The 27118-nt window shown below is 40.3% G+C and overlaps 1 protein-coding gene across 1 annotated transcript in view; it reads right to left on the bottom strand.

The window, feature by feature from the left end:
• Positions 1 to 27118, bottom strand: part of LOC124862873 (adhesion G protein-coupled receptor L1-like) — a 133237-nt gene that overhangs the window by 14495 nt on the left and 91624 nt on the right. Inside the window, 17 exon segments of the mRNA XM_047357054.1 lie at positions 63 to 154; positions 299 to 365; positions 671 to 891; positions 1426 to 1629; positions 2178 to 2351; positions 3457 to 3665; positions 4488 to 4610; positions 4707 to 4887; positions 6844 to 6882; positions 7089 to 7274; positions 8163 to 8266; positions 10085 to 10176; positions 10178 to 10379; positions 11278 to 11605; positions 14994 to 15258; positions 15433 to 15640; positions 22636 to 22650. Coding sequence (XP_047213010.1) covers positions 63 to 154; positions 299 to 365; positions 671 to 891; positions 1426 to 1629; positions 2178 to 2351; positions 3457 to 3665; positions 4488 to 4610; positions 4707 to 4887; positions 6844 to 6882; positions 7089 to 7274; positions 8163 to 8266; positions 10085 to 10176; positions 10178 to 10379; positions 11278 to 11605; positions 14994 to 15258; positions 15433 to 15640; positions 22636 to 22650 — 2710 coding nt within the window.

The following is a 27118-nucleotide window of genomic DNA, read 5'->3' on the forward strand; positions in this document are numbered from 1 at the left end:
AATGTGGTGTATTCAACAGAAACAATTAGGCTTATTTAAGTTATTTAATAACTAGAACTAACTTTATGTTATCCAGGCGACTTGAGTCTGGCTTGAGTGCTGAAGAATTACGAATCATCTTATGGAGAGTGATCATTAGAAAAATGAGGTTGAGCTACAGACAGATGATAAAGGAAGTTAACAAATCCTGTCCAGAAATGTCTTTGCTTTGGTAATATTCCCACAATGAAAGAATCCTGCACAAGTATTCTCAATTTGAAAAAGATGGAGTGAAGGATAGAGTTTGACAAGCTAATACCATAATGACAAATGACACAGGTCCAATGAAGCTCCAGATGAAGTAGTTATCCACTCTAAGCCAGCATCTGGAGTGGCACAGAGGAGAGAGTTATATGCAGCTAAGTCCAGGAACAAACATACAGACAAATCGAGTCATATGCACACACACGCACACACACACTGGCAGGCATGCGCAGATTACATCCCTGTCTCAGAGGATTATGTTATAAAGGCTAATCATCAGGTTTCAGCTAAGTGTGCTCAGAAAACCCAGTCTGTGGGGAGGCACGAGAGCCACTCTCACAGCACTGCATATTACATTTCCAGCTGGGGGAATAACATAATACTACTTCTCAATCTGCAGGTGCAAAAGGCCTGTCTTCACACGTACGCTTTCTTGGTCCCATAGCTCCTGTAGTCTATGGCTGCCGAGATGCCCACCACCAGCGCAGGGAAGCAGTAGCCGCAGAGATAGTAGTACTTTTTGCGTGAGTACTCGCTCTCAAAGACCTCCACGAGCATGAGATAGAGTTGCACACCCTCCAGACACATCCAGGAGAAGGCAGCCAAGAAGAAAAAATGGAGAAGGCCAGCAAAGATTGGACAGACGATCTGAGGGCAGCGGTATGGAAGAGGGATGACAGAAGAGAAGAGGAATGGAAAAAAATTACGATTAAGTAGGAGGGATCATTAAGATTAAGGCATTTAACCAAGTGAAAATAAGGAGAGGACAGAACAGGGTCACTATCAGGTACTGAAAAGGGGGGAGAAAAGGAAAAGCTGCCCCTAGGTGACTGGCGCACTGCATATTATTGATGGCTAATTTATTACCTTGTCTCGTAAAGGTTTTATAGAGTAAATTAATGACACAATGCCTCAATTTCAGTTTCATAGCAATTCACAGAAAAAAAAAGTTTATAAAGTCACCTGGGTTGTTCTGTAAATGTCATTCTCAAGCTAGTTATGCATAGAAGCTAACGTGACCTTTTGACTCTAATATACTACATATAAGCAAGTAAATTTAGTTTTAAAGGAGCTTCATAATGTTTAAAGGACATGTAAAATCTTAATTACCAAGAAAAACCTAAACTCATGAGTAAAAATGTAAAGGAGGTATGGGAGTAGGCACTGTGGCTAAAAACTCACATGATATTCCGTTTTGTCAATACCAATGAGGAAGAGTAGCTCAGCGATAAAGAGATTGATGCAGAGGTTCTTGTGGATTGTGTTGCGGTCAGTCTGCAGACCCCGCAGGAAGCAGAAAGTGGAGATGCAGATGCCCAAACACACTAGGGAGATGACGATGCCCACCCAGGTGATCACAAACAGGATCAGTTCGTGCATCCGACCCTGGTGGATTTAACGAAGAAGAAAAAAATACAGGTGTAAGAAACGTGGAGAGGAAGAGAGGGTGACAAATAGAAACAATTTCCCCATGTCAAAAAAAAGAGAAAAAAATAGGCTATTGTGGAAGAAGAATAGTGGGCCAGGAGATAAACAGCAAAAGCAAAACAGGGATAGAAGGAAAGGGGGAGTGGAGAGAAAGGACCAAATTGCCTTATTTAATATTTGTAAATATATGCACAAAGCTAAAATGTGAAGACAAGAGACAAGACATTCTGAAAAAAAACATGACATTTAAATTCATGTGAATGTCAGCTAGAAGTAGTGGGACATGAATTTGTAAGCTGTTGCCTCCCTGAATGTCAGCGTGAAAGAAGGAGAAGAGAAAATTCAAAACAAAGAGCTTGTCAGCCTTGAGAAGGGAACATTATTGTGCATGTGTGTGAGGGTGTGTGAATGAGCGAGCGCTAATGTTCACGCGAATAAATGTCTGCATAAATCAGCCAACTTCCAATGTAAATGTGTGTCTGCGTGCCACGCCCTTGTTTCCTTACATCCGCCTCGTGGTGAGCCATGAGCACGGCGAAGTTGGTGAGGTGGCTGCAGGAGCATGTGGTGTGTGTGCTGTTGGTGTCCAACAGCCTGCAGCCCTGCGATGACCACTGGCCGGTCATGGAGCGCTCAGAGTAGTTCCAAAACGAACAATTTGGAGTGTAATAATTCTTGTTCTGCAGAAAGTCAGATGAAGAATGTGTTCATGGCGGTGAAAAGATCTCTTCCCTTACTGTTTGTAACCCTTCATTTTTTCAGATCATCAAATAAGTTTATTTTTTGGACAAAGATAACCTGAGAACTATAAAAATAATTTTTTAAGGAATGATTTGAAAAACCATTCAAAACAACCAGACCCTAAAGTATGTAAAAAAGTATACCTAATAACTGGTAATGCCCCCAACTGCTATTGACTGGTAATGAGTGTTTTATGAGTGTTTTATGTCCCTGTGGAGGAATTTTGTCTCCCTCTTCAGTGAGAATAATTTTTATCCTGCCACAATCAGAATCAGAATCAGAAAAGCTTTATTGCCAAGTATGTTTTTGGACAGACAAGGAATTGACTTTTAAACCACCACCACCATATTTGATTGTAGGTGTGATGTTCTTATTCAGAAATGCTTTGTTAGTTTTACGCCAGATGTAAAGGCCTACAAACCTTTCAAAAACTTGTGTGTCTTGTGTGTTAAGTCAATAGAAATTTCCCAAAAGTCTTGGGGACCAGTAAGATGTTTCTGGCAAATGTAAAATGGGTCTTTGTGTTCTTTTTGGTCAGCAGCCCGGAAATTCTCTCACATATGCAATTTTTACCCAGTCTCTTTTTTTATTTTTAACTGAGATAAGTGAGGACTATATTGCAATAAATGTTCTTTGTAGCTCTGAGGTTTTGGAGTAATTTTGTTAGGCCATACAATCCTGTGAAGGTTTACCACCTTTTTTTCAATTCCTTCAGGATCATGGCATGAAATGCTGCTTTTTGAGATCTTTAAGCCTACTTCAGATTGTCTGACAGGTTCTAATTGAGTGATCAGGCCTAGGTGTGGCTAGTAAAACTAAACTCAGCTTTCAAAAAAGGTTAACAGTTAAGTAATGATTTAACAAAGACAGCATTTACTTTTTTACAAGTTGCTTTGAGTAACTTTTCTTTCTTGATAAATGAAAACAGCGTTTAAAAACAGCATTTTTATTTACTCTGATTATCTTTGTCTGGTGCTAAAATTTGTATGATGATCTGAAATATTTAAATGTGCTAAAAAAAAAAAGAGCAAAACATAACACTACCTGAAGATGTCTGAGAGTGAAGATCACTGGCTGAGTGAGAAACACTCTGCTGGACTCTTTGTTGATGGAGGCAGCAATTACATGGGAGTTGACCGCCAGGTTCTTCCTCTCATAGTTTAGTCCCTCCATTTCTATCTTCACAGTAGCATTCTCGGTGGACAAGAAAGATCCCAAATTTTTGTACAGAATGAAAACCACTTTTACTTGTCCTGCAAAAGATTAGATGAGACAGCAAGAATCAATAATGTGTAAAAAAGACAGTTGCTACTAAAAGGGGAGCTACACAGAACCATGAAGGAGGAGGGAGACGGAAGGAGTAAAGTAGAGAAATGAGGGCATAATATGGAAACAGCAGCAGAAATGGCACAGAGTGACAAAGTGAGTGAAAGGGAGATGGAGAGAGGGAGTTAGTGAAGGTTAGAATGATGGTAAGGACCGTTTCATTTTGACTGTGCAAGAGAGGGAGATTTAATGTGGAGGGCAATGGAACATTCATCCCTCAAGCATTCACAGATCTCTTATTATTCCGTATGAATATTTCATGTGGGTTTGTTTCAATCATTCTAATCTCGTTCCCACTGCAGAGCCTAGCTGAGGCAGAAAACAGAGGGAGGGTGGGGATGAGGGGCCACTGAAAGAGGAGGGGAGCGAGAAAGGATGATGGGGGGTTGGCAACAAGAGAGATGTGACACGGGGATAAGATGGTGGAAAGACTAAGCAACGCAATAAGGAAAATAAAGGAGAGAGAGTGCTGAGATAGCTGTGCCAGGCTGGGGCCGATTGTAATCTACACGCCTCCCCAGCTATTCTATTAAAACTGCTGTTAAGAAACCATCAAGAAAAGAAATTGTCTCAGCGCTTTTGTTAATCAGATTAGGCTGTTATTATGAACCAATAACTTAGTCAACTGCATCCACATTGTTTTAAGATTGCACAAAAATGCAAATGATAACATAAACGAGTGAGCTGCAAAGGACAGTGCAATTTTTCAGATGTATGGGTGAGGAAGAGGAGGAGTAAGGGCTGCTGACCGTTGCGACTGTACTGCTTGATGGTGGAGGCTGAAAGCTGGATGGTGCTGTCACTAGCGTAATTCTGTGGGAATGACAAATCCTGCAGTTCCATCTCTGTGTTGACAACATGCACCTCCAGATCTGGTGGTGAAAAGAGAGAGCCATGAACCCGAGGCAGAGCTTCACTCAGTGGTTAGTGGTCCATCGTGTCCTTAACTACTAATACTGTTTTCCTACCAACGCTGGGGGCTCGGTCAGAGAAGCGATTGCCATACATGTTGTTGGCCAGGAGAAAAGCTCCTTTTTCTAGGACATCCAGGAGCATGGTGGCAGTGTGAGCCTGCTCTGTGCTGTTCATGTCGTGCCAAGAGTCCAGAGCCTCAGGACGTAGCAGGTTGTCCACTGTCTGAACAACCGCCTGGGGCAGACAGAAGCAGAAGCAGGTACTTAGATGTAAATAAAAGCTTAAAAGCTTAAAAAATAAATGTAATAAATGTTTATAAATGAAGTCAGAGGAAGTTGAAAAGGTTTAAGAAGCTTTTATAGAAGAAACTGAATTGTCTATTCAGGCCTCTAACAGAAAGTTACATTATCACAACCTTCTACACCAATGTCATGTTTGTTGTTGTGTGAAACGTTCTTCTGAGTTTGAACGCATTATGACAAAAATAAATGGGCCTTAACTCTAAAGAGGACACACACAGACACTGATATTTACAATGAGTAATCCTTGCCATTCTATTTGTGCTCATCTTGCTAAAGGCTAATATAAGATGTTAGACTGTTTAAAATGCCAACTCTGTAATTTGGTCTTTGGTTAAAAATAATTTGTGATAACTTGTTTAACTGAGGAGCTGAAGAAAACAGACTGCTCTTTCCCACTCATGGTGTAAAGCTGCTTCTGGTCTTACATATTTAACATTTTTTTGTCTTAAATATTAAGCTGGGTGCCACTTATTTTGAATCTGTACAGCTATCCCATTTCAATTACTTGGAGGATTTTACTGAATTTGTACATTTTCAGTGGTTCCGAGAAATCTCTGCAAAATATATGATTGTTGCATGTCTATGTGACAGTAATGAATATTACTTTACGGTTTTGCAAAACTTCACATCCCATTCTGAGTAAGCCTAATTCTGAATGACTCATTATCAGACAGTCACTCATTAACACTAATTTTAAACAGCCTAACTCAATTCTCATGAAGTGCTATTAGCTGTTAATTAACTATCATTAATTACCAGTTTTCTCCTAAATTTGCTTATCACTGTCTTTGCAATGATTATTCTGTGTAATACACGATGCAGTGCAAACATGTTTGATAAGAAATTCAACATACACATTTACTATAATTATTTCCTAGAAGCTCACCACTATCCTGCAATAAATTTGTAATATGCTATGTCAGACATATTACCATTCTATTTCACACTTACAATTCATTTAATGGCAATTTTGATGGTTGTATCAGCTATCCAATTTATTGGAGTAGCCTGCTTGATGAATCATGTAATTCTCTTGCTCAGACCTCTCAAAATGAAGGATAGACTGCTGTGTGGAATAAAGAGCATTGCTGTTAAGAAAATGAATTGAGCATCAGAATGCACTCCATTCGTGGGAGAAGAAAAAGGCTGAGGGGTTTTGTAAGTTATCCTTGGATCAGTGGTTATTATACAAAGCTACCTTGCAGCAAGTGACACAAAGTAATAGCCCAGTAAGATTATGCGCTGCATGCTTTGCATTCATCCTGCAGAAATGGAGATCATAGAGACGTGGGGTCATATTACAGCAGGATGCAGAAAGGTCAAGGCACATAAAAGACTGGGTGTTGTAGAGTGCTGCATTTTATCATTATACAAAGCTTTTTCTTGATATTAGATAAGAGTGTTCCCAGAGCCAAAGATATTCCGTACATATTAAAAACTCACAGAAGGGTGTCATAAGACCAACTGTTGCTTTTCATACTGTTGTCAAATTAGATTTTCTCCAAGCGACAGATATTGTACCTTATCATGCAACATGATGAAGCCATGGCTGATATTAAACATCTACAATAAGCTCTATCACACTGCAGCAAGATTATGCTGAAGGCAGCTGAGTTCTTCATTAAGTGACACCCTTTTACAAATATACAGTACAAACAACACCAGCTGTAAAATACATTTAATTACCGTGAATGCTCTGTCCTTCAACACAAACCAGAGGTTTTGTAAGTGATGATTCCAAAGACAGGACATTAATCATAATACTGAGCCTGAGGAATTTCATTCACATAAACCAAGTCTGCATCAGAATATTTCGAGTCTGTTATTCAAGGTTAGAGCACAGTTTGATTTCAGGCATGTGAAGAAGACAGATAAAAGGAAAAACCACCTGAATATATGCCCGACAATTCTGCTCCCGCTTCTGGAACTGGAAGGAAGAAAACAAAGCTTGGATTTACTGAACTGAACAAAGAAAAAGAAGATAACTAAAAAAGTCAGTAGTATATGCAGTAAGGAGGTATTTTGAGGATCTAGAACCTTATTTTTTTCTAATTTTCCCTCGGGGATCAATAAAGCATCTTTGAATTGAATTGAATTTGAGTTATGCATGTGTTTGATTACACGTTCTTGTACCTTATTGTAGTTTCGCCCAGCTGACTCTTTATTTCTGGGCTTCAGGGCTTGAAGCTGAGCATCCAGTATATCCAGCAGCTGCTCAATCAGCCGGACAGTCGAACTAATATCACCAGCTTGGATCCGGCCTCTCGTGTGGTTCACCAGCTCACCAGCTATGTTGGGAGCATTCTCCCCACTCTTTATCTACATAACAGAAATAAGCATATATATATTTAGATATTTCTGTAAATCACACACACAAACCTATTTTTAATATTAGGTCATTTTGTGTCCTTGGATTGTTCCAATGGCAGTTCTTTAAGGGTGATGCTATTTATCTATCTAAGCACATGCACACACAACAAAATTCAAGGAAATCCTTCAGCAATGCACATGGAGATTTAATTAGTAAGTCCAATGTAGCTGCTTTGTTTATATATACGGTTTAGATATTTAATTTTAACTAAGCATAAATGCTTATGGATCAGTCAAAGATTATGTTAACTACTGCACAGGTATAATACACAGTTGAAGCCAGATATTTACATTTCTTGTGGCCTTAACAAAGCCATGATCTCAGTGTAATTAGGAACACTTAGGAAATGTACATAAAAATCAGAATTTGAAGAAAGGAATAAATGATCTCTTTCATTAAGCAAATAGAAATTATTTTTGTAATTGTACCTGACATGAAACAGGCAAAGTTTGTTCTGGTTTAATGTCAGACCGTAAAAAATGGTTATTTGTTGTTTTACAGTGTGTGTAGATATTTAGTTTCAACTGCATTTTATTTGTATTCAAATAAAACAAAAAATAAATGTGGGCCAAGCTTTGAAGGAATTGTGAGACTGCAGACATACGTAAACAAATATATAAATGCAGGCTAGCATTAATCTAATTATATTTGTAGGAAAAAATAAAGTTAATTAACCATTATGAGCACATGCCTTGTAATAAAGGATCTCTATTTTAATCAGGACACCCTTGGGGATATGTTAATGTCTTATCATGTATGGACAGGGGAGGTGTCCAGGGGAGAAGGGCAGAAGAAAGGGACGGACCCTTGACCAGGGATGTGGCCCTGGGTCTCACCTTCTGTGCCACCTGGTTGACCCATGGGGAAGTGCAGTTACTCAGGTCAGGACCCCGTGGGTTCCAAATGACCTGATCCGCCAAGCACTGGAACGAAGCAATGCCTGGAGAAAACCAGGGGAAGACAAAGTGGGGTGGAGGGGAATGGAGAGATAATAAGCATTAGGTGACTGCAATTAAAGGGGACAGTATGAAAGAGAGGGATGAACAGAGAGTGTGTGATAGTTTTAACCTAGAAGAATTAAACTGAATGAATTTTAAATATGTAATACTCAGTGTTTGAAGATGAGTGTTAAAAAGGATGAGGGATAAGAAGTTAAACAGAGAGAGAAATGAGGCTGAATGCTACAGCCAGAGGAAAACCACAGGAAAGAGAGAGGGGGACATAGTGTATTTCTGCACATCACCTAATATTTCATCTCTGTACACAGTCACACATACAGAACATCAGGTATGATTCCTCACTGTCGAATAAAAACACCTGATGGAAGCATATGCCTTCCACAGAATCTCATTTCCACTCTGGTGTTTTTGTTCAGAGCGAGGGTTCAGAGGAAGGACACCATGCAGGGACAAAACCAGGGAGGGGTCTATCTGCTGCTGCTGTTAACACAAATACCCAACATCAAGTCAAAAAGACAAGGCGGAAAAAGAGAGGATGGGGACCACATACGACAAAAAAGGAGGCAGATTGGACAAGCATCGATGATAGAGATAATGGAGCAATTCTTCGTAGTCACAGTGGGATCATAGCAAATGTGGTTTTATTTCATTCGCTCTTTTCTTGCTGGCTCCGGCTGATTTTTCTTCCTCTTTTCAACTTTTCTTAATACTCACCTTTATCGATCACAGAACATATTCGAGAGCTGTATCAAGATGAGCAATTACATCTGCTGCTAATTTAACATTAAGATAACGTCAAGAAACAGCTTTAACAATTGAGGAGGAAGATTGAGGTAGATATCTTTCTTTGTGTGACTTTTTTTGACAGCTAGCTGTCTAAAAGTACAGCAAATAGCACGAAGGAAAGTAAAGCCTGTGTTGTGTGGCCTTTCATTTCATTATGTGCCACTTTCACTCAGCTCTGTTTATGTGGGAGATGAGCCTTTCATTTGTCGAGGACGAGCTTTTATCTGTGAGTCCTCGGAGACTGCGCACACTGGTGGGGCCAACGTGGGGACAGAAGGAGGCAACAATGGGAAAAAAAACAAGCAAGAGAGCACAAACATACTGATGGTTTGGGAACCAGTAAGAATATATATATGGCAACGACTGATAAGGATTGAAGATATGCATTATGATTTAAAACAGAAATGTTGTATAGTGCCTTTAGTAGCACTATAGCACATACTTGTATAAGGTACAGAAAAGTGAAAATTATTTTCATAAATACAAATCTAAAAAAGCATAGATTCCTATTGCATTTGCACCCCTTCTACTTTTGAGCTAAAAACTAGTCAGAGGCTGCAAAATACTTTAATTACCTTCCAGCTGGACAACACCAAATATACAGCCAAAACTACAATAAAGTGGTTTAGATTAAGGCATATACATATTACAATGGCCCAGTCAAAGTCCAGCTAAATCCAATTGAAAATCTGTGGCAAGACAAATCTGAGGGCATCTTTCCTCATCTAATGGGAATTATTTTGGAAAGTAGAATGGATAAAAAATTTCAGTTTTTAGATTTGCTGAATACACATGCATGCTACACTCTCAGATTTTTATTTGTAAGAAATTTTTAAAACCACTATCCTTTTGCTTCCACTTCACCATTATGCACTACCCTGTGTTGGTCTATCACACCATGAAATCCCAGTAAAATACACTGAATCGAGGACTGCCTTTGCAAGACACTGCATGTGGTATGAAGACACTTGAAACAGAAATGTTGCAAGTCTGTATAATGCTGATATGCTCACCCAGAGATCCTTTAGGACATGGACGATCTACAGTTTCCCCTCGCTGAGTGGTTGGCCACTGGATACCCCTGATGAGCTTAGTCTCACAAAAATGCCGATCCGGGCCTTGAGGAGGGGGGAGGTGGGCGGCGGGTGACAGGTACCGTGGCTGTGATTGGACGCAGATCAGGATGCTTGTTAATGGAGCCAATTGGCCGTGAGGTTGGTGCTAGAGGACGTATGGTAGAGGGGCTTGCACTGGAGGTGAATGGCCTTGCTGGTGGAGTAGGAGTCACTTGAGTGGTGGTCAGAGGGCCTATAAATTAAATAAAGGGTGAAAGGAGAGTTTGCATCTTAAGAAAGGCTGTTGAGCATTTGTAAGAAGCAAAAAGCAAATTAGACATCAAAGAAATTAAGAAACACAGGATATATGCGTTTGACTGGAAGGTGTTCCTTAGAAGCCTAGTTTAAAAGATAGTTACACAGAAATCAGGGTGACAAACAATTTTTAAGCCTTTCAAAGAAACACTCCACAGGGCAAAAAGGAGACACAGGGGAGGAGAGCATCACCACAATTCAGAGATAAATTAATAATTTATCAAATGCATCAGAGAAGTCACCATCACTAACTATCAAACCTAATGCGAAGATAAAGCAACACATCACAACTACAAAATCCTATCAGATCAAACGTTGAGTCAGCATGCAGCTTCGTGAGTGCTGCCGCCTGTTTGTCTCCACCTCGTCTCTCTCTGGGCCTAATCTCAGCTTCTTTCCAGTTTATATGCAACTCTGATTTATAGTACATCCCAACCATCCTCTCACACTGATGGACTGCCAGAATCAGCATGACACACCTGTTTCAACATTCCAGTTTATCAGTTCGTGATGAGTTTTTCATTATTCATGACAACTGAAGTTAAAATGAGGTGCCGCAGCAGTTGTATGTGAAAAAAGCTTCTCAATATTGTTGCCACACTGGTGGCTAATTTGCAATCTGAAGCCCTCAAAATTTCGAGAAATATATTCTACACACACTGTCTGAAGGGTTCTCAGATCAAGAGAAATAGCATTGTGGTGTAGAGTAAAATATTTAAGCTGTGTTTTACAATTTTAAAGGAATTGTCTGAGAGACAAATCACAGGTTCCTGGTAAAATATTCCATTGGAGCCCATTATCTGTTACCATGTCCTTTCCTTGGAATCATTCCTCACCGGTGGTGGGGTCTGGTGGTCCGAATTCGAGTGGGTAGCGCAACACGTTGTAGTTGTTCCAGACGTACAGCTGGTTGTCTCGTGGATTGTAATCTACAGAGGATATGTACTGGTAGGGGTTTGGGAAAGCAATGTTGACCGACTCCTCATGCGCACGGTTGGTGTTATAGGCATACATCACCAGGTCACCACCCGCTTCGCTGTCATCATCCTGGTAGACTGACCGCACTGCGTAAAGAACGCCACATGCCATGAAGGCGTTGGATGCCATCCTCTTGTCGAAGCTCGTCTCCCAAGTGCCTTCAAAGCGCAGTGTGTAAGGGTTAACCTGCAGGTGAAGAGAAAATGAACACAATTAAGAACTTAATCAGAGAGCTTTACAATGTCTTGCATAAATATATTGTGTCATGTTACAAACACGAACTTTAATGTATCTTATTGGGATTTCCTGTGATATATTAGATATTTTAAACCTTTAGGATTTCTTACAATTAAAATTGTGTTTCGTGCAAATATATTTACTCTGTTTAAGTCAAAACCATCTTTTGCTGTAATTACAGCTGCAGGGCTTTTGAGATTTGTCTGTGTCAGCTCACACATCTAACAAATATTAATCTTTTTTGGAAAATAGCTCAATCTTAGCAATTTTTAAGTCTTGCCACAGACTGGTGATTGCTCATTTTAATTAGGGCTAGGCTTTGAGCTCTCTTCGAAACAAATATGATTTGATGGAATATGGAACGAAGGAAAGGAAAAACTCTGGCCCATGTTTAAATCTTTTTTAGGCTTTAACAAGTTTTTATTTCTGTGATTTCTCTGTGTTTAGCTCTTTCTGTGTTTAGCTCTTCCTGTCAACTCAAATCAGCTTTCTTGTTTCTGCTCAGGAAAAACATCACCCCAGCATAATACTGCCGCCACCATGTAGCATGCTGGTGACTGATGTACAGTATTTTGCAGACAGACCAAAAAGTAAAATTTTGGTCCCAACTGACCAATGTTTGTTGTGTAATCTACTGGGCTTGTGGCTATCTGTAAATGAGACCACCTCTAGCTTTCTTTTAATAATTGCTTTCTTCTTTTTACTTTTCCATAGATGTCAGAATTGTGGAGTGCATGACTTGTAATCGACAGATTCTCCCATCTAAGCTGTGGATCTCTGCAGCTTCTCCAAAATTACCATGGACCTCTTGGTTTTTTCTGATTTATGCTCTCCTTGCTTGGCCTGTCAGTTTAGATTGACAACCATGTGTTGGTAGGATTGTCATACTCTGCATTTTCAGATAATGGTTAAACCAGTGCTCTGTTAAATTGTTAAGACTTTGTATTGTTTTATAAGCTAGTTTAAAGTTGTCCCAGTTGTGTTTCTGGGTTTTCTTATGGTGCTGTTTGTTAACTAATGTTCTCTAACAAACCCCTGAGGCCTTCACAGAACAGCTGTATTCCTACTAAGTTTAAATTACAAAGAAATGAAGCAATTTGGTCACTTCTGTAGGCGATTAATTGCACAGGATTTTATTTTGTTATTTCAGAGTAAAGGGAGCCACACCTTTCAGATCCCCACAGGTACATCTCAAAAAGTTCTGTATTTTTTTCTCACTCATTTTATATTTCACATAATGAAATATTGCAGGCCTTTATTTCTTGTAATTTTGATGATTATGGCTTATAGTTGATGAAAACCCAATTTTGTGTTTCGGACAAATATAGAAAATTGTGCAAAGGTTAAATACTGGAAACTCATGGTTTCATACCCTAATCAGTTAAATAACTCAAAACACCTGAAACGGTTTCCTGAGCCTCTAAATTGTCTCTGAGTCCGTATCAATAGGCTACACAAGCATGGGGAAGACTGCTGACTTGACAGATGTCCGAAAGACACTTATTGACACCCTCCACAAGGAGGGTAAGCATCAAAATGTAACTGGTAATAAAGCTGCTTGTTTACAGAATGCTTTAGCCAAGCACTCTGTGAACATATTAGAAAGTTGAGTGGAAGTGTTGAAGGAAAGTGAAGCAGGAAAAATGTGCACCAGCAATATCCATTCAAGCATTTGGGGGAGCTTCATTTGGAAATCAAGGTCTGGGGGAAGAGTAGAGAGGCACAGAATCCAGGTTGCTTAAAGTCCAGTGTGAAGTTTCCACAGTCAGTGATGAGTTAGGATGGCATGTCATCTGCAGGTTCTGGTCCACTGTGTTTTCTAAAGTCCACAGTCAACACAGCCATCTACCAGGTAATTTTAGAGCTGTTCATGCTTCGCTCCACTGACAAGCTTTGTGGAAATGCTGATTTCATTTTGCAGCAGGACTCGGCACTCACAATCCCAAAGGTACCAAAAGCTGGTTCTGTGACCATGGTGCTACTCTGCTTGATTGGCCAGTAAACTGCCCTGACCTGAACGCCATAGAGAATCTATAAAGTTTTGTCAAGAGACAGATGAGAGACACCAGACCCAACAATGTAAATGACCTGAAGGCCGCCATCAAAGCAACCCGGTCTTCTTTAACACTTCAACAGTGCCACAAGTTAATTGCCTCTATTTCACACCGCATTGATGCAGTAATTCATGGAAAAGGTGCCCCAACTAAGTAATAAATGTATAGAAATTAACATACTTTTCAGAAGCCTGACGTTTTTGTATAATATATACTTTTTTGTTGGTCTTATGTAATATTCAAATTTTCTATGACACTGAATTTATGGATTTCATTATGTTAACCATAATTATCAAACTTATGATAAAGAAGGGGTTAAAACTATTTTACTCTATGTAAAATTAATCTATTAATATATGAGTTTTGATTTTCTGAAATGAGTTACAAAAAACATTTAACTTTCTAATTCAAATTCTAATTTCTTGATATGTAGCTTAACAGAGAAACATGCAATTTTCCCTTTTTTACACATTTAACAATTATGTTTTTATTAGTGTTGGCCAGTTACATAAAATCCTTATCAAAGTTTATGGTTCTTTGCAATTTCATGCATTTGTATTGTTCATGTTGAAATTCCTTCACTTTAATTAGCATTTTGAAGAAATGTTGGCTTTCAAGCTTTGAAATACTACTGCAGGAGATCCACCTAGAATTTTTTATTTTGCATGATAATTAAACCTAGTTTGAAAAAAAATTTTTTGGTAACAATTCAGTTATTCCTAATTAATTCCTAATTAAGATTAAATATATTGCAGTAGAACATACACCTATTAGTTGGAGCTTTGTTTATGATGAACACTTCAGAAAAAAAAGACTTATATGTCTGGACACAAACAACTGATATTAAAATAATAATGTAAAATGATCCAACTCTTCACTGAGGGATCCCATTTTGAGATTATTTTGCAAACAAAAGCAAAAGTGATGCATCCTGGTATTATCGAGGATGAAGAGCATCTTTTTAGCCCATAATATCTTCAAAGTCAAAATGATTTGTTTTGCAGTGCAGATACAACGCAAAACAAATCAAATACTAATCTTGCTGGAAAAATATTTCTTTATATGATGGGATTTACAATGTGACCCAAAATATTTCTGATTACATTTATATTACTCTTTTTATCAGACAGCAGCTAATCTGTCAGTGCATGCTTGTAATCTCAGAAAAGGTTATTCCTCTGTATTGACCATTCACCCAACCACTCAGATGAGATTTCTGGATAATCTAATCCTACAATTGCAATCCATATCCCTTTCCTCGCAGTACACCACTGCTCTCTCACCTGGCTGACCACCAGTCGTCCATTGTTGGATTCAGTGGCATATATAACCCAGAGGCCATTCTCATCCACAGCGAGGTCAATGTCTGACTTTCCTCCCCAGCGGTACGGGGAAGTGTCATGATAGTTGGCGTTTGTGACAATGGCTTCGCCGCTTTTGATGCGTGTACGTAGGTCGTACTTGACAATGTTTCGTGTGCGTTCTTTGTTGTAAAATACTGCACCGTCGTATACAACAAAGCCTGTGCCATCCACTCTGTTTGGCAACCTGTCAAAAAAGAGACTAAAATGATTAACAAATCGATGCATTTGGTACAGAACAATGCAGGAGCCAAAGTAGGACAAATTCTGATATCCCTATTAATACCCACATCAAAAGCCAATTAATCAATACAGCAACATATGCCATTTGATCATGCAAGGCAGTGGGAGATGCACTCACTTGTAGGTAGTGGTTGCTCGGTTCTGTTTAAAGTCTTCCCAGGAAGCATACTCATACAGCATGTCAGTGCGATAGGGGGTCCAGGGCATGACATACAGGCGATCTCCAGACTGCAGAGGGTCTTTACACCATGCCCCCGCCTGGTGCTCTGCCTCCTGCTGAGAGCTGGGCACCTGCACCCGCAGCAGTGTCCCAGGGCATACAAAAACTGGAGCAGAGCAGCAAAAAAAATAAATAAATAGAACAAGAAAAAATGAAAACACAGCATAGTAATAATGACAGTTATCATGGAAATGGTAGGTGAGGGACAGAGAGAGGAAATAGGGAAAAGACTAGAATATGAAGCAGGAGGAAGAGAGATGGGGCTAAAGAGAAAGCTCTGAGTAGATAAAAGCAAGTATAGAAATGAAAAGACTACAGAATAGCTGGAGAATAGGAGAAAGATGGAAATAAGGTGGCGGACATTATCAGATTTGAAATGAAGGAACACATAAAAGCTCATTTGAAGAACTTGAGCATTGTGTTCAGAAAACATTTGAATATGATGAATGGGAGATTTCTGGCTGCACTCGCCGCTTAGATGTAGTCACTAATTTAATTTAGCTTGGCCTACTTTTTATTTGATTGAGCATTTTGTCTTTCAAAAGGTATTTGCTTCTTTGCTCTGCACCTGGGTGGTAATAGAATAATTGTGGAGATTGTTTTATTAGGACTCAAATTTGGCTCTCAGTCAAGAGTAATGCCTCCAAGACAAAAAAATATCCTGGGGTAAAGATGTGAGGTTGCATGAGCCTCCCCTTCCTCCGCAACTGCTACACATTTTCACACACAAAGTTAGACACAAACAACATTTCCAGTCGCAGACATTGAAGCTCACAGCAAATGTTGGAGAATCCATCCAAAAAATAGACACACATACACACTGCACAGAGACATTGTCTATTTTGGACTGGTGGTCATCCACAGGGGACTGGTGTAAATTGGCTGTCTGATGTTGTGTGTCCCTGTCTACCAGATATGTCGCCAAGGGATCAAACAGGCATGTCAAGTTATCTATGAGGAAATCTGTGGGCTTCCTCAACACTCCAACATCACAGAGGTCCCAGCAACAGAAAGAAGATAGTTGCAAGGGAGTAACAGAATTGGACGCATTACAGAATAAAACAGCTGAATGGTCACCATGTATTCTATTACCAGTTTATCTGCATGTCTCGAGGGCTCATGGTTGCAGCAGAACCAGACACCTGCTGGTCACCTCATGATTGAATGCATCCCTGAACTAATTAGACACTGCAGGGACATTTGGACGCAGACAGCACACATTGAATCACAGACAGACTCAGACTGTTGCCATTCACACAGGGATACCACACAAGCATCCGCGCACCAACCTACACACTCATACATATCCTGTCAAACTGTAACTGTTTGAGTGATGGATCAGTCTAGGCTCAAACTGTCTTGAATATTGCATGTATTCTGGCAGAGGAGGAGAATCCCAACAGAGAGGATGGAGGAGTAAATCAAGGCTCCTGGAAATCCAGCTTTCTCTTTGTGCTTTCTGCTGTGCTGCTGCTAGTAGTGGCTGATGATCTGTGCTGCTGGATCTCCTAGGAATCAGCCAGTTCTGTCTGAAGGGTCCAAAAGGAATTGAGACTGCCAGCCAAACAGGAATCTAATCAGTCAGGCACAAACAAACACTGAATAAAGACTACTCACGAGCAGGAAGCTTGTCATGCTCCATTGTCGAACCAAAATGTTTCCTTGAAAGTATTGAGGTCTAAGGTGTTCGCTTTGCAGATATAATTATAAGTCAATAAAATATACAAATTATTGATAAGAGGGTTAAATAATTTAAAGAAAGGCTTAAATGGCTACTTTTTATATAAGTAATGAAAACTATAAGTGGAAAACAACCAACACAAGTAGGATACACCCTGAAAAGTTCAATGTTACTGTAAATAGCAAAATAAACAGTAAAGTGGCTCGGCATGTAGGTGACCCATAAAAGACACGCCTCAAGGTAGTATAAAGGATGCAGAAAAACATATATACAAACCTAATTCTCTATCAATACAACAATAATAACATTTTACCACTTTTCATACAGGCATTTAGCTACAACTAAATAGAAGTCAAAGTACAGAGCGTAGTACTTTTTGTCCAATAACCTAAAACAAAAAAATACAATCATCATTATTTGAATCAGATGTTTTTATTAAATCGAGGACATAAAACATGGCATGAAAGCCTTTAGCTTGAATCCAGCATAAAAAATGTGGAAAGAGTAAAACAAAAACTTTTTTCAATAACATGTTCCAACCCCAAATACTTTACTCTTATAGTACTACATGAAATATTGAACCTAACTCCCTTGCCATGTTTCAAATTGGTTGCATTCTGTACTCTTTGGCCTCATCAGCTCAGTAATATGAGAGCCCAGCAGAGTCTCTCAGCCTTGCTCCTCCATGACCGCCTCGGTCTTACTCCACCTCTTCCCCTACAATCATTGCACATTGGTTTATTCTAATGAACTGGTGGCGGGGTTGGCTAGGTGTCAAAGGGGCTCATCAGCGGCATCTAAGCTTTATGCACAGACCTTGAGACTCACACAAACACACTTACTCACACATTCACATCCCAAACAGAAAGAGTGGCCACGCTTCACATCCTGCAAACCCTGCCTGGGGGGCTTCATTAAGTCTGACCTGCACTACCCAGCTTTCCCCGGCTGCTTTCCTGTTTACCAGCTCTTCTTGGCTTTTCTTCGCTTCACCTCCCTCCCAATTGTAACTGTGAAGTGTTTAACAGCAGGAAGCCAGAGCAGCCAAACCCTTACTCCAGAGACGTATAGTACAAGAGGCTATTATGACCACAGAATGAATGAGGTATTAGGAATTAGGCTTTAAGCATTAGACATAAATCTTGAGATTAAGCATTATCCCAGTCTGACTCGAGCAGGTTAGCTTCCGTAGAGCCATCTGGGATTATGTGAGATGGATAAATAGATTAATTCCTCTTTGGCTAACGATGGAAATCTTGGACTCATGATCATTTCTGTAAAGCTATCATGCAGTGCACACACAACACTTTTTCCCTGAACTGGCCAAATGGCTACTGAAACTTACCTTATCAGGGATTAGAAAGCAGGCTGTAGCTATCGTACTCAAGCCTGCCAATTACCACCACACATACATGGAACTGCTGCTTTAATAATTGACTATTTTCTCTATAATTCTTTTCCCAGGCACAGGTCAGCTTTTACTTGTCAATATGAGGCTCCTGTATGAAGCGATGAAAGCCTGAGAACTTTCTGGAAAATGACAGCAAAAACCTCCCATTAGTGTCCAGCATCCATTTGTGATCGACTGGTAAAAGTGAACACTGACAGCTTTCAGCTAAATTTAGACCTTTCATTTTGGCTGTTGCTTGCAGTCCATGCTGTTTTCATATTTCATGTGACAGCATCTTGGTGATGGGTAATGCTCCACTTTGATGATCTGAACACCCCCTGCCAATGGTTGGCAGTAGATTTCTTAAGTGCTGTGCTTTTTCTTTTGTTGTTTTTCCATTTATTTTTGCTTCACCTACAAGTAACTAAGGGCTTTTCTGGCCAATGCATTTGCCCAGTCCAGTCTGCAGTGGTGCTCTCATAGAACTCACTGCTGTGAGCATGCTGCTCTAATTGAATCCCCCACCTGTTACTGGCAGGTGCAGCAAGCATTCAGCAGGGGGCAGAATGGAGCATGTCTTGCTAACCTGCATCCACGTTTGGATAGTTAATGGGCGTGCATTAGTGTGTGGCATTCCCCTGATTGGCTTTTGCTTGAAATTATTCACGGATTAGTTTACATGTATCTTTATGCTGATGAATGTGTCCATCTGTGTTGCATGCATGTTTGCAGTTTAGAGACACAGAAAAGAAGAAATAAAGAAGAAAACAGAAAGAGGGATGTAAGCATGTTCTGTTGTGTACAAAAAAGAAGAGCAGGAGGAGCGGAGTAAAAGAGAGTAAGTAGGTTATTTCCTGTGAAATCAGAATTAGGAGTGAGTTAATTCGCTGAGGAGTGATAAAGAGTGACAGAAGAGAGATATATAAGGAAAGAAAGGAGGGTGGGGGACTCCCATTGTGTTTCCGCTTCCTTTTAGACTATACTGGGTCAAGTCTTAGGAGTAAAATCACAATACAGCATAAACATAAACAGACATACACTCTGGGAAACACACATTCTTAGACAATGCATGCAAGAACACACCGTCCAGACAGTGGAAGAAGCAAGTTCTAAAACTATCAACCCAAACACTCACCCCAGAGAATACCCTTAACTGAGACCAAATGCAGACAGAAACTGGAAATAGTATCCTCTGAAATCAAAATGTTATCTACCTCTGTGTGAAGCTGAGTCTGGGTGTCATGAAGGTTGATAGGGACGTGGCTACTGGGTGAAGACACAGAAACAGCAGAGGAGCAAACTGTATCCTGGATAAGGCTTGAGAATTGGAGCTACAACAAGCCTTCCTGTTTGTAACATTAGCCTCCCGAGCTGCCTCCTCTCCTCCCTCCTGCTCTGAGTCTTCCAGATATTTCGGCTCTGCAGAGTTTCCGTTAAACTGACTGTTTTATAGTTATCTCCATCTGCTTCACTCACTCCTTCACCTCTCTCTTCCCTTGACTGTAATATTGCAATGACTTTTACATGTACAGTTTGCATGCTCTCACTCTTCCCTATCTACCTACGTCAAAATGGGGTGTCTGCACTGCCTTGGTCTCGTGACTGTGCTTGTGTGTGGTGGGTCATTCCTAATGAGGTGATGCTGCCAGACACCTCGTCTCTATAGCAACTGCTTGTTCTCTCTTTTTTCCATTCACAGCCATTCTTTGTATTTTTCTGTCACACAGTACTGTGTTCTCACTTATTTCCTCTCACTTTTTGAAATGAAACATGGCCTTTTATTTCAGGCAAGGCTTTGTCCTGCATGTTGCCTGATCCAAACCCTCTATGTAATACTGGGATTGTTAAAAGTTTTCTAATACTGATTCAATTTCTTGCCTCCTCTTCTTTAGAAATAAACAAATTGAGGTAAGAGAAACACTATTTTGTCCTGCCAGCACTGATAAAAGAGATACCAGAATGATTTGGGCACTGGTAGACTGTCAGCGAGAAGGTTGAGAAAAGGGACAGAGGAAGTGATGGGATGGGAGAGGCAGCTGTTGGCAGCATAGCCTTGATATGGACTGACAGCAGGTAGGCTGACAGTTCCTTGAATTGTTACATCATTACCAAAAATTAATCATCATCCTGAAATCAACTCTGTCATTCCACGGATCAATTAAGGATGGTTAAATTTACAAATAACGGAAAACAGAAGTCATTCATATTCAGAGAATTAAACACATTCAACACCAGTGGAGGAATGTTTGAGGATAAACATGGGCTGGAGTGTAGACAAAGGAAAGAGGTTTTTCCTTTGAGTGTTAGTGGAAGGAAGCATGGCAAATAAATACAATCAGCTGGTTGAGGTGAAAGCAGGAGGAATAGGAATTTGTAGCTTTCTACTTCACTACAAGCACAGAAAAAGTGAGCTGAAACAGCTGCTTGCGGTGGGAGAAAAATGTGGAGACAATGATTCAGGTTAATAAAAGACACAAACACAAGAACAGACAAAGGAGTCTAAAAACCAGTTAATGGCAACTGCAATGAGACTTAATTCCTCCAGCGTATGGATCCGGCCATGGTGCAAGGCAGGGGGACAGCTGAGAGTGGCACTAATGTGAGTTTAGAGAAGGGTGAGGAGCTGAGGACCTGGGAGGGGGAGTAGAGGCTCATTGGAAAGCTAGAAATATCTGCAACTATTGTTGCCCTGACCTTGAACAGGGTCAAGTCTATCTTTTAAACTTTGAGAATCCTGTGATTGAGGTGTACTACCGTGCTGATTGGAGCTCTTAAAAGTGCTTTGGCACCGCACAGGCAGCATCAGAGAAGCCATTACATGAAGCTGAAGGGCTCCCTACAGAGGATACATCTCCCTCCCCATCCCTGCTTCTCTTCTCGGACATGAGGAACCAGAATAGATGGACTGGAGAAGACATGGGTTTAAGGTGTAAAAGGCTACGAGGGGGCACATATGCATTTACAATAAAGAAATCAGAAAAGAGGATTGTGGTAAAGAAAGGAGAAAGAGGTGCAAAACATCATCAAAAGAGCCTGTGGCTTTTTTGTAATGGCCAGGTGTAATCTGAGAGATAAACCAATTAAACTGAACAGAGGGAGCGCAAAATAAAGGAAGGATGGAAAACACAACATAGAAAGATGAGCTGTAAGTAGGTGGAAAGTGGAAGTGAGGTAGTCAAATGTTGTAATTATCATTTCAAAAGAATTAATATGGAAAGAATGAGAGAAGGACGCTGAAGTACCTGAAAATGGGATGCTGTTAACAATAATATGAAAGCAAGTTTATCTAATTACAGAGTTCTCCTAACACTATTTATTCCCTTTAGAATTATCAACAAAAAAAAACAGATATATTGTTGGTCCTGGAAAATAAAAAAAACAGAGGCAAAGACATACAATATGGAGAAAATGAGTAGTTGAGTAATGTAATTAAAGATGGTGACTCTCTTTTCTCTTAAATCTGCAGGGACAGATCAATGTGGAGCAGAAAGGTGTTGGAAATGCATTTGTGAAATCTGATTCATGAGGAATTTCTATTATAAAGTGTGTGAGGCAACAGTGGCAAGATGAGTATGATTTTTAGAAAGGAATGGAAAAACTGGATAGATTTGGCACCAAAACATGTATGTTGTAGATAAATTTAGACAGGTGTGCCTCTTTATTAAAGCTAACGGAATTAGGTCACTTTCTCAATTATCTCTCACAGACACTGGACTGACCCTTCCATGATGCTTTTTTGTGTGATTGTTGATGTGTGTAAGTGTGTTTTGGTAGTCAGGGTGTTGTCATCAAAACCAAGGAGGAGATCTAGAGGGATTTTAGAGTTTTAGTTACACGGCAAAGAGAAGTAGAAAGGGAAGAGGAGGTGATTAGAGATTGACAAAGAAAAGGAAGGGATATCAACATCAAACATGACCACTACACAGGGTGCAGGGTTAGGAAGGATATATGGGGGGGGGGGGGGGAAGGGAGGAGGAGAAGGAAGAGGGAGGAAGGGGCGAGCTGTGGTTATGTTTATTGTGGACTTTACCTTTTTGATCCACTTCTATTCAAGCATCGGAAAAAAAGGAGAAAGAAGGAGACAGAGAGATAATACAGAGAGACAGGAAGAAAAATAAAGGGAAAGGAAAGAGAATGAAAGGAAAAACAAATGCAGGAAAAAAGAGAAAATTGAGATTAAATAAAATGCTGTCCTTTCTCTGATGCTCTGAGTTTTTTTAAAGCAAGTTATCTGTCTGCGTTATGGCTGGCTACTCACATAAAGGATGGCTTGAATGGAAAATGAGAAGGGGCAAAATGGCCTGACCTGGGTTTTAATCCTTTTCTACTTTCTTTTACATTTATCAATAACCCCCCAAACAACATAATCCACCCATAGCACACACTCTCAGCCCCACCTCCACCCATCTTACCACCATATCCCTTTCTTTCCCCCTCCCAATTTCCCAGCTTGTGCCAAAAGTGCAGCTCCAAGAACCTGTCTGAGAGACAAACCAAAGGCGTCATCCTCTTCAGCTGCAAAAAAGAAAACACAGAGAAAGACAGAGCAGAAGATGGAGAAATGGCAGATGGAGAGGTGACAAAGCAACCTATGACCAGTTGTCTTCTGAGAGTTTAGCAAACCCTTCATGCTTCTGTCATCTGCTTGCATAGTCTACGTCAACATTAGAACAGTCCCTTGATCCAAAGAAACCCGTTCTTCTGGCCGTACTTGATTTATAGACCCAAAGACGCCTGCCACCGGAGCCGGCAAAAAACACACAACCCATCGACCATCCAATCAGCGGGGAGCTGCTGGCCAAGACCGGCTCATCAAAGAAATAGAGAAAAAACAACAGGGGGAAAGGAAGGACTTGACAGAGTGGAACGCCTCAGAAACACAGAGAGAGACCAAGAGACACAGTCTGGAGCTGGAGGAGGGGGGGTGGTTAAAAACAAGAGAGGGATAAGAGAAATGTTTCCAGCAGGCTCATCACACACAGATCAATAGCTTTGTGCTGAATCACAGTGAGGTCCCAGCTGGCACAAACAGGTAAAGTGTGGGTCCCTGACGGTTTCAGCTGGGGACTACAGGATACACGTACTGAAATCTCAGCTCCGCCCTCTACATTATAGCACTAGCACTCTCCTGTCCTCTGTGTTTACTCAGGCAAAAGTGCTGTGTGTGAGCAGATCTGCATTTTTCAAGAAGAGGCTTGTCAAAAGTCATATGGCTGTCGGATCCCCACTGAGTGTGATTGTGGTGTATATGTCATGGGAAGTCTCACGTCTCCAGGGATTCCTGTGGCAATGTCACAACATCTCTCGGGGTTGACCGTCAATACGGTGAAAAAATGAGAGGAAGGAGGAGAGATTAACTAAAAAAGAAACATTTGGCAAAAAGAAAAGGAAAAAAGAACCATTGGTTACAGACAGCCTTACACCTTGGTAATGGCAGAATCAGTGTCACTATCCACACGGATCATTTATCATCTCATGCCAAGATCAAACCAGACAAACAACCTACAAGACCAGGAGACTGTGAGCCAATTTCACCATAGAAGGGTGATGACAGGAATGCGGGACTGCAAATCCTGTGAAGGTCTGATAGTAGGAAAAAACCACAACACATCATGCCTCACAACTGTGACTGCAGTCATTTCTTACAAGGTTAAAACAGGGAGAGACTGACTTCATGGTTTGTGCTAGCATCCAGAGCCTTTATACACAGTAACTCAGCTGCGGGGATAGTGGAAGGAGGTTCATTGGATGCAATCATTCAGCAGAGCTACAAAAAAAACAGTGCTTTTCAAAAGTATTCATAGCCCTTTAAGATTCTTTTAAATTTTGTCATGTTGCAACTTAAACATTTTTAATCTATTTAATTGGAACATACCATCACAATTACACAAATAATTGTGAAGTGGAAAAGTTGATACATGTTTTTAAATTTTGAAACAATTTGGCTGGCATTTATATTGAATCCCCTTAATTTGAACCTCTTAAATACAATCCACTGCCTCTATTCAAAACTCCATCTAAAAGAAACCTAATTAAAATATAAAATTTACCATTGAATAATTAAATCTTTAAATACATCTAGCTGTTCTGTGAAGGCCTCAGGGCATTGCCAGAGCATTAGTAAACAAATTACATCAAAAACACTAAGGAGCATAGCATACAGGTCAGGGAGAAAGTTGTGAAGAAGTTTAAAGCAGAGTTAGGTTATAAATCAATAGATCACGCCTTGGACACTCTTCAATTCATCGTCTGCTCTTTTGGTATGGAGCGCATTACATCCCTCAAGCAATGTAAACACATATAGAGGAAATTCAGATAAAACTGTTCAGAGTGCTTTACTTAGGCCAAAATGTTTTGCCTAGATGCAAAACATTATGTGTGGCAGAAAACTAACATTGCACATCATGCTGTGGGGATGCTTCAGAGAAGCTGGTAAGAGTTGACCAGGGAAGACAAAAAGAGCTAAATACAGGTTGAAACTGTGATAAAATCTGTAAGAGTCTGCAAAAGACTTGATAATGGGATTACAAGGAACCTAAACATACAGCCAGAGGTAAAATGGAAAATTTTAGATTAAAGCATATTTATTTATGAGACTAGCCCCAAATGAGCAGCTGTAAAACCAGCCAAAGGTGTTTCTACAAAACACTGAATCATTTCTTTTAAAAAGCTTGAACTAATGTAGAACTCGTCCTCCACTTCACAGCAATTTTATGTTCGCCCTAAAAAATCCCATTAAAAATACATTGATAAATTGCAACGTGTTAAAATGTGAAACAAATCCGACGGGTCTGAATACTTTTACAAAGCACTGGATGCAATAGTTTTCTGTGTCTGAGAAAAGTGCTGACTGCAGAGCTTTTCTGCTCCATTCCAGTTTCAGTCTACAGTTCTTATAAAATAGGAAACTGAATGCAATTTTCTAAAAGCTCAACTGAGAGTTTTTTTTTTTCCCAAAAGGCAGGTGAAAATGATGGGTGATACTCTACAGTGGCATGTAGACAGAGAGAGAAAGTAAAGAAAAAAAAAAACGTCTTCACCGCTGCAGAGAGAAAGAAGATAAAATCAAGGAGGTGGAAGACTTGTGTTGACTCCATTTCTTCTATTCTTGGTTGCCTGAAAAATAGAGTGCAAAGCAGAAATTCGCACATCACACATTCTTGCCAACATGCACAAACACACAGAAACAAACAGAAAGAAGAGACAGAAAATCCTCAAAGTGTCATCACAGTGAGCTGAAGGTTAGATCAAGGCCACCTTGGTTGTTTGTGTGATTCCTTTACCATTTCTGTTTCAGGGCTCTATTGAGAAATAAGCTGCTGCCCTCTCTGCTGTTAATCACTCTGCTCAGCGCTCTCTACGACCCTATCAATTACTCCCACAGCAATAAGTGCAACTAGAAACACACACTGTAAATTGTGCACATGTATAGTGTTTAAGCTCTGTGAGGCAACTTAGTTGTCTGTCTCCTCTTCCAAGTGATGAGAGATTGTGTGTCCTCTTCAGTTTCTCTTGCTATCTCCTGTCTCTGTTTTCCCCTCTTCGCCCTTTCAATTTTTCCTAGAAAAGAGTCATCCCTTTCCAACTCCAGAGCAAAGCCTACTGCTTCTCACTCACCAAACATTTATGAGCCCTATGTCTAATGGTGTCCCTATACATATTAATAGATTTTCATTTAAACAACCCATTATTCCTTCTATTCACAAACTCTTCCCAACAAGTCAACTCTCATTTCCAGTAGCTTTGTGTCCAAAAAGGCGATGTCTTGTAATGAGTAGGCAGTGCTGAATACATTTCTGGGGGAAGAGTCTATTTTATAAAGTGAAACAGTGGGAGAGCAGCTAAATCTGAATGAAATACAGGAGACTGTAGCATTAAGGTAAGCAGAGTTTCTGCAGTACTGTATATCAACCAGCACTGTGCACATTAACAAGGTCTAAATGTTCTGGCCAGGCAAGTATGGATGACCCTAAAGGAGACCACTCAGAATCAATAATGATCTAGCACTGTATTATGAAAAGGGAGGGGGGGACAGGTAGAGCTCTCTCATAGGCCAGGTTTACTATTCACTCTGCGTTAAGACTGCAGTGGGGGCGTCCCAATGCAGTAAACACATGCTGCAGCTGTGTTTATGGATCTGTGATGTCTTAATGGAATCCAGCAGGCTACAGCAGGATCTGACATTGTGAAATGAGAGTTCAGTTGAGCTATTTTCTCTTGCTCTGTTCCAAATGGCAAAAAAACAATGCTATATGGCAGGAGGGCCCCTGCAGGGCTTTTTAGCTCAATGAGATATGATTTGACTTGTTGGCGGTTGTTGTATTTTGCCAAGGCAACCATGCTGACAGCGGCCTTACACACATGTTCCTGAGCTGTGTTGTGTGTGTCAGATCTGCTGTTGCTGTCACCTCGCCGTTTCAGGTGACTGGCAACATGGCGCCTGTGTCACACAAGCGCCACTCACACGGAGGACCCTGTCAAATGCAAAATCCCACTCAGCCATCAACTAGGCT

The sequence above is a fragment of the Girardinichthys multiradiatus genome, chromosome X (assembly GCF_021462225.1).
Source record: "Girardinichthys multiradiatus isolate DD_20200921_A chromosome X, DD_fGirMul_XY1, whole genome shotgun sequence".
Lineage (NCBI taxonomy): Eukaryota > Metazoa > Chordata > Actinopteri > Cyprinodontiformes > Goodeidae > Girardinichthys > Girardinichthys multiradiatus.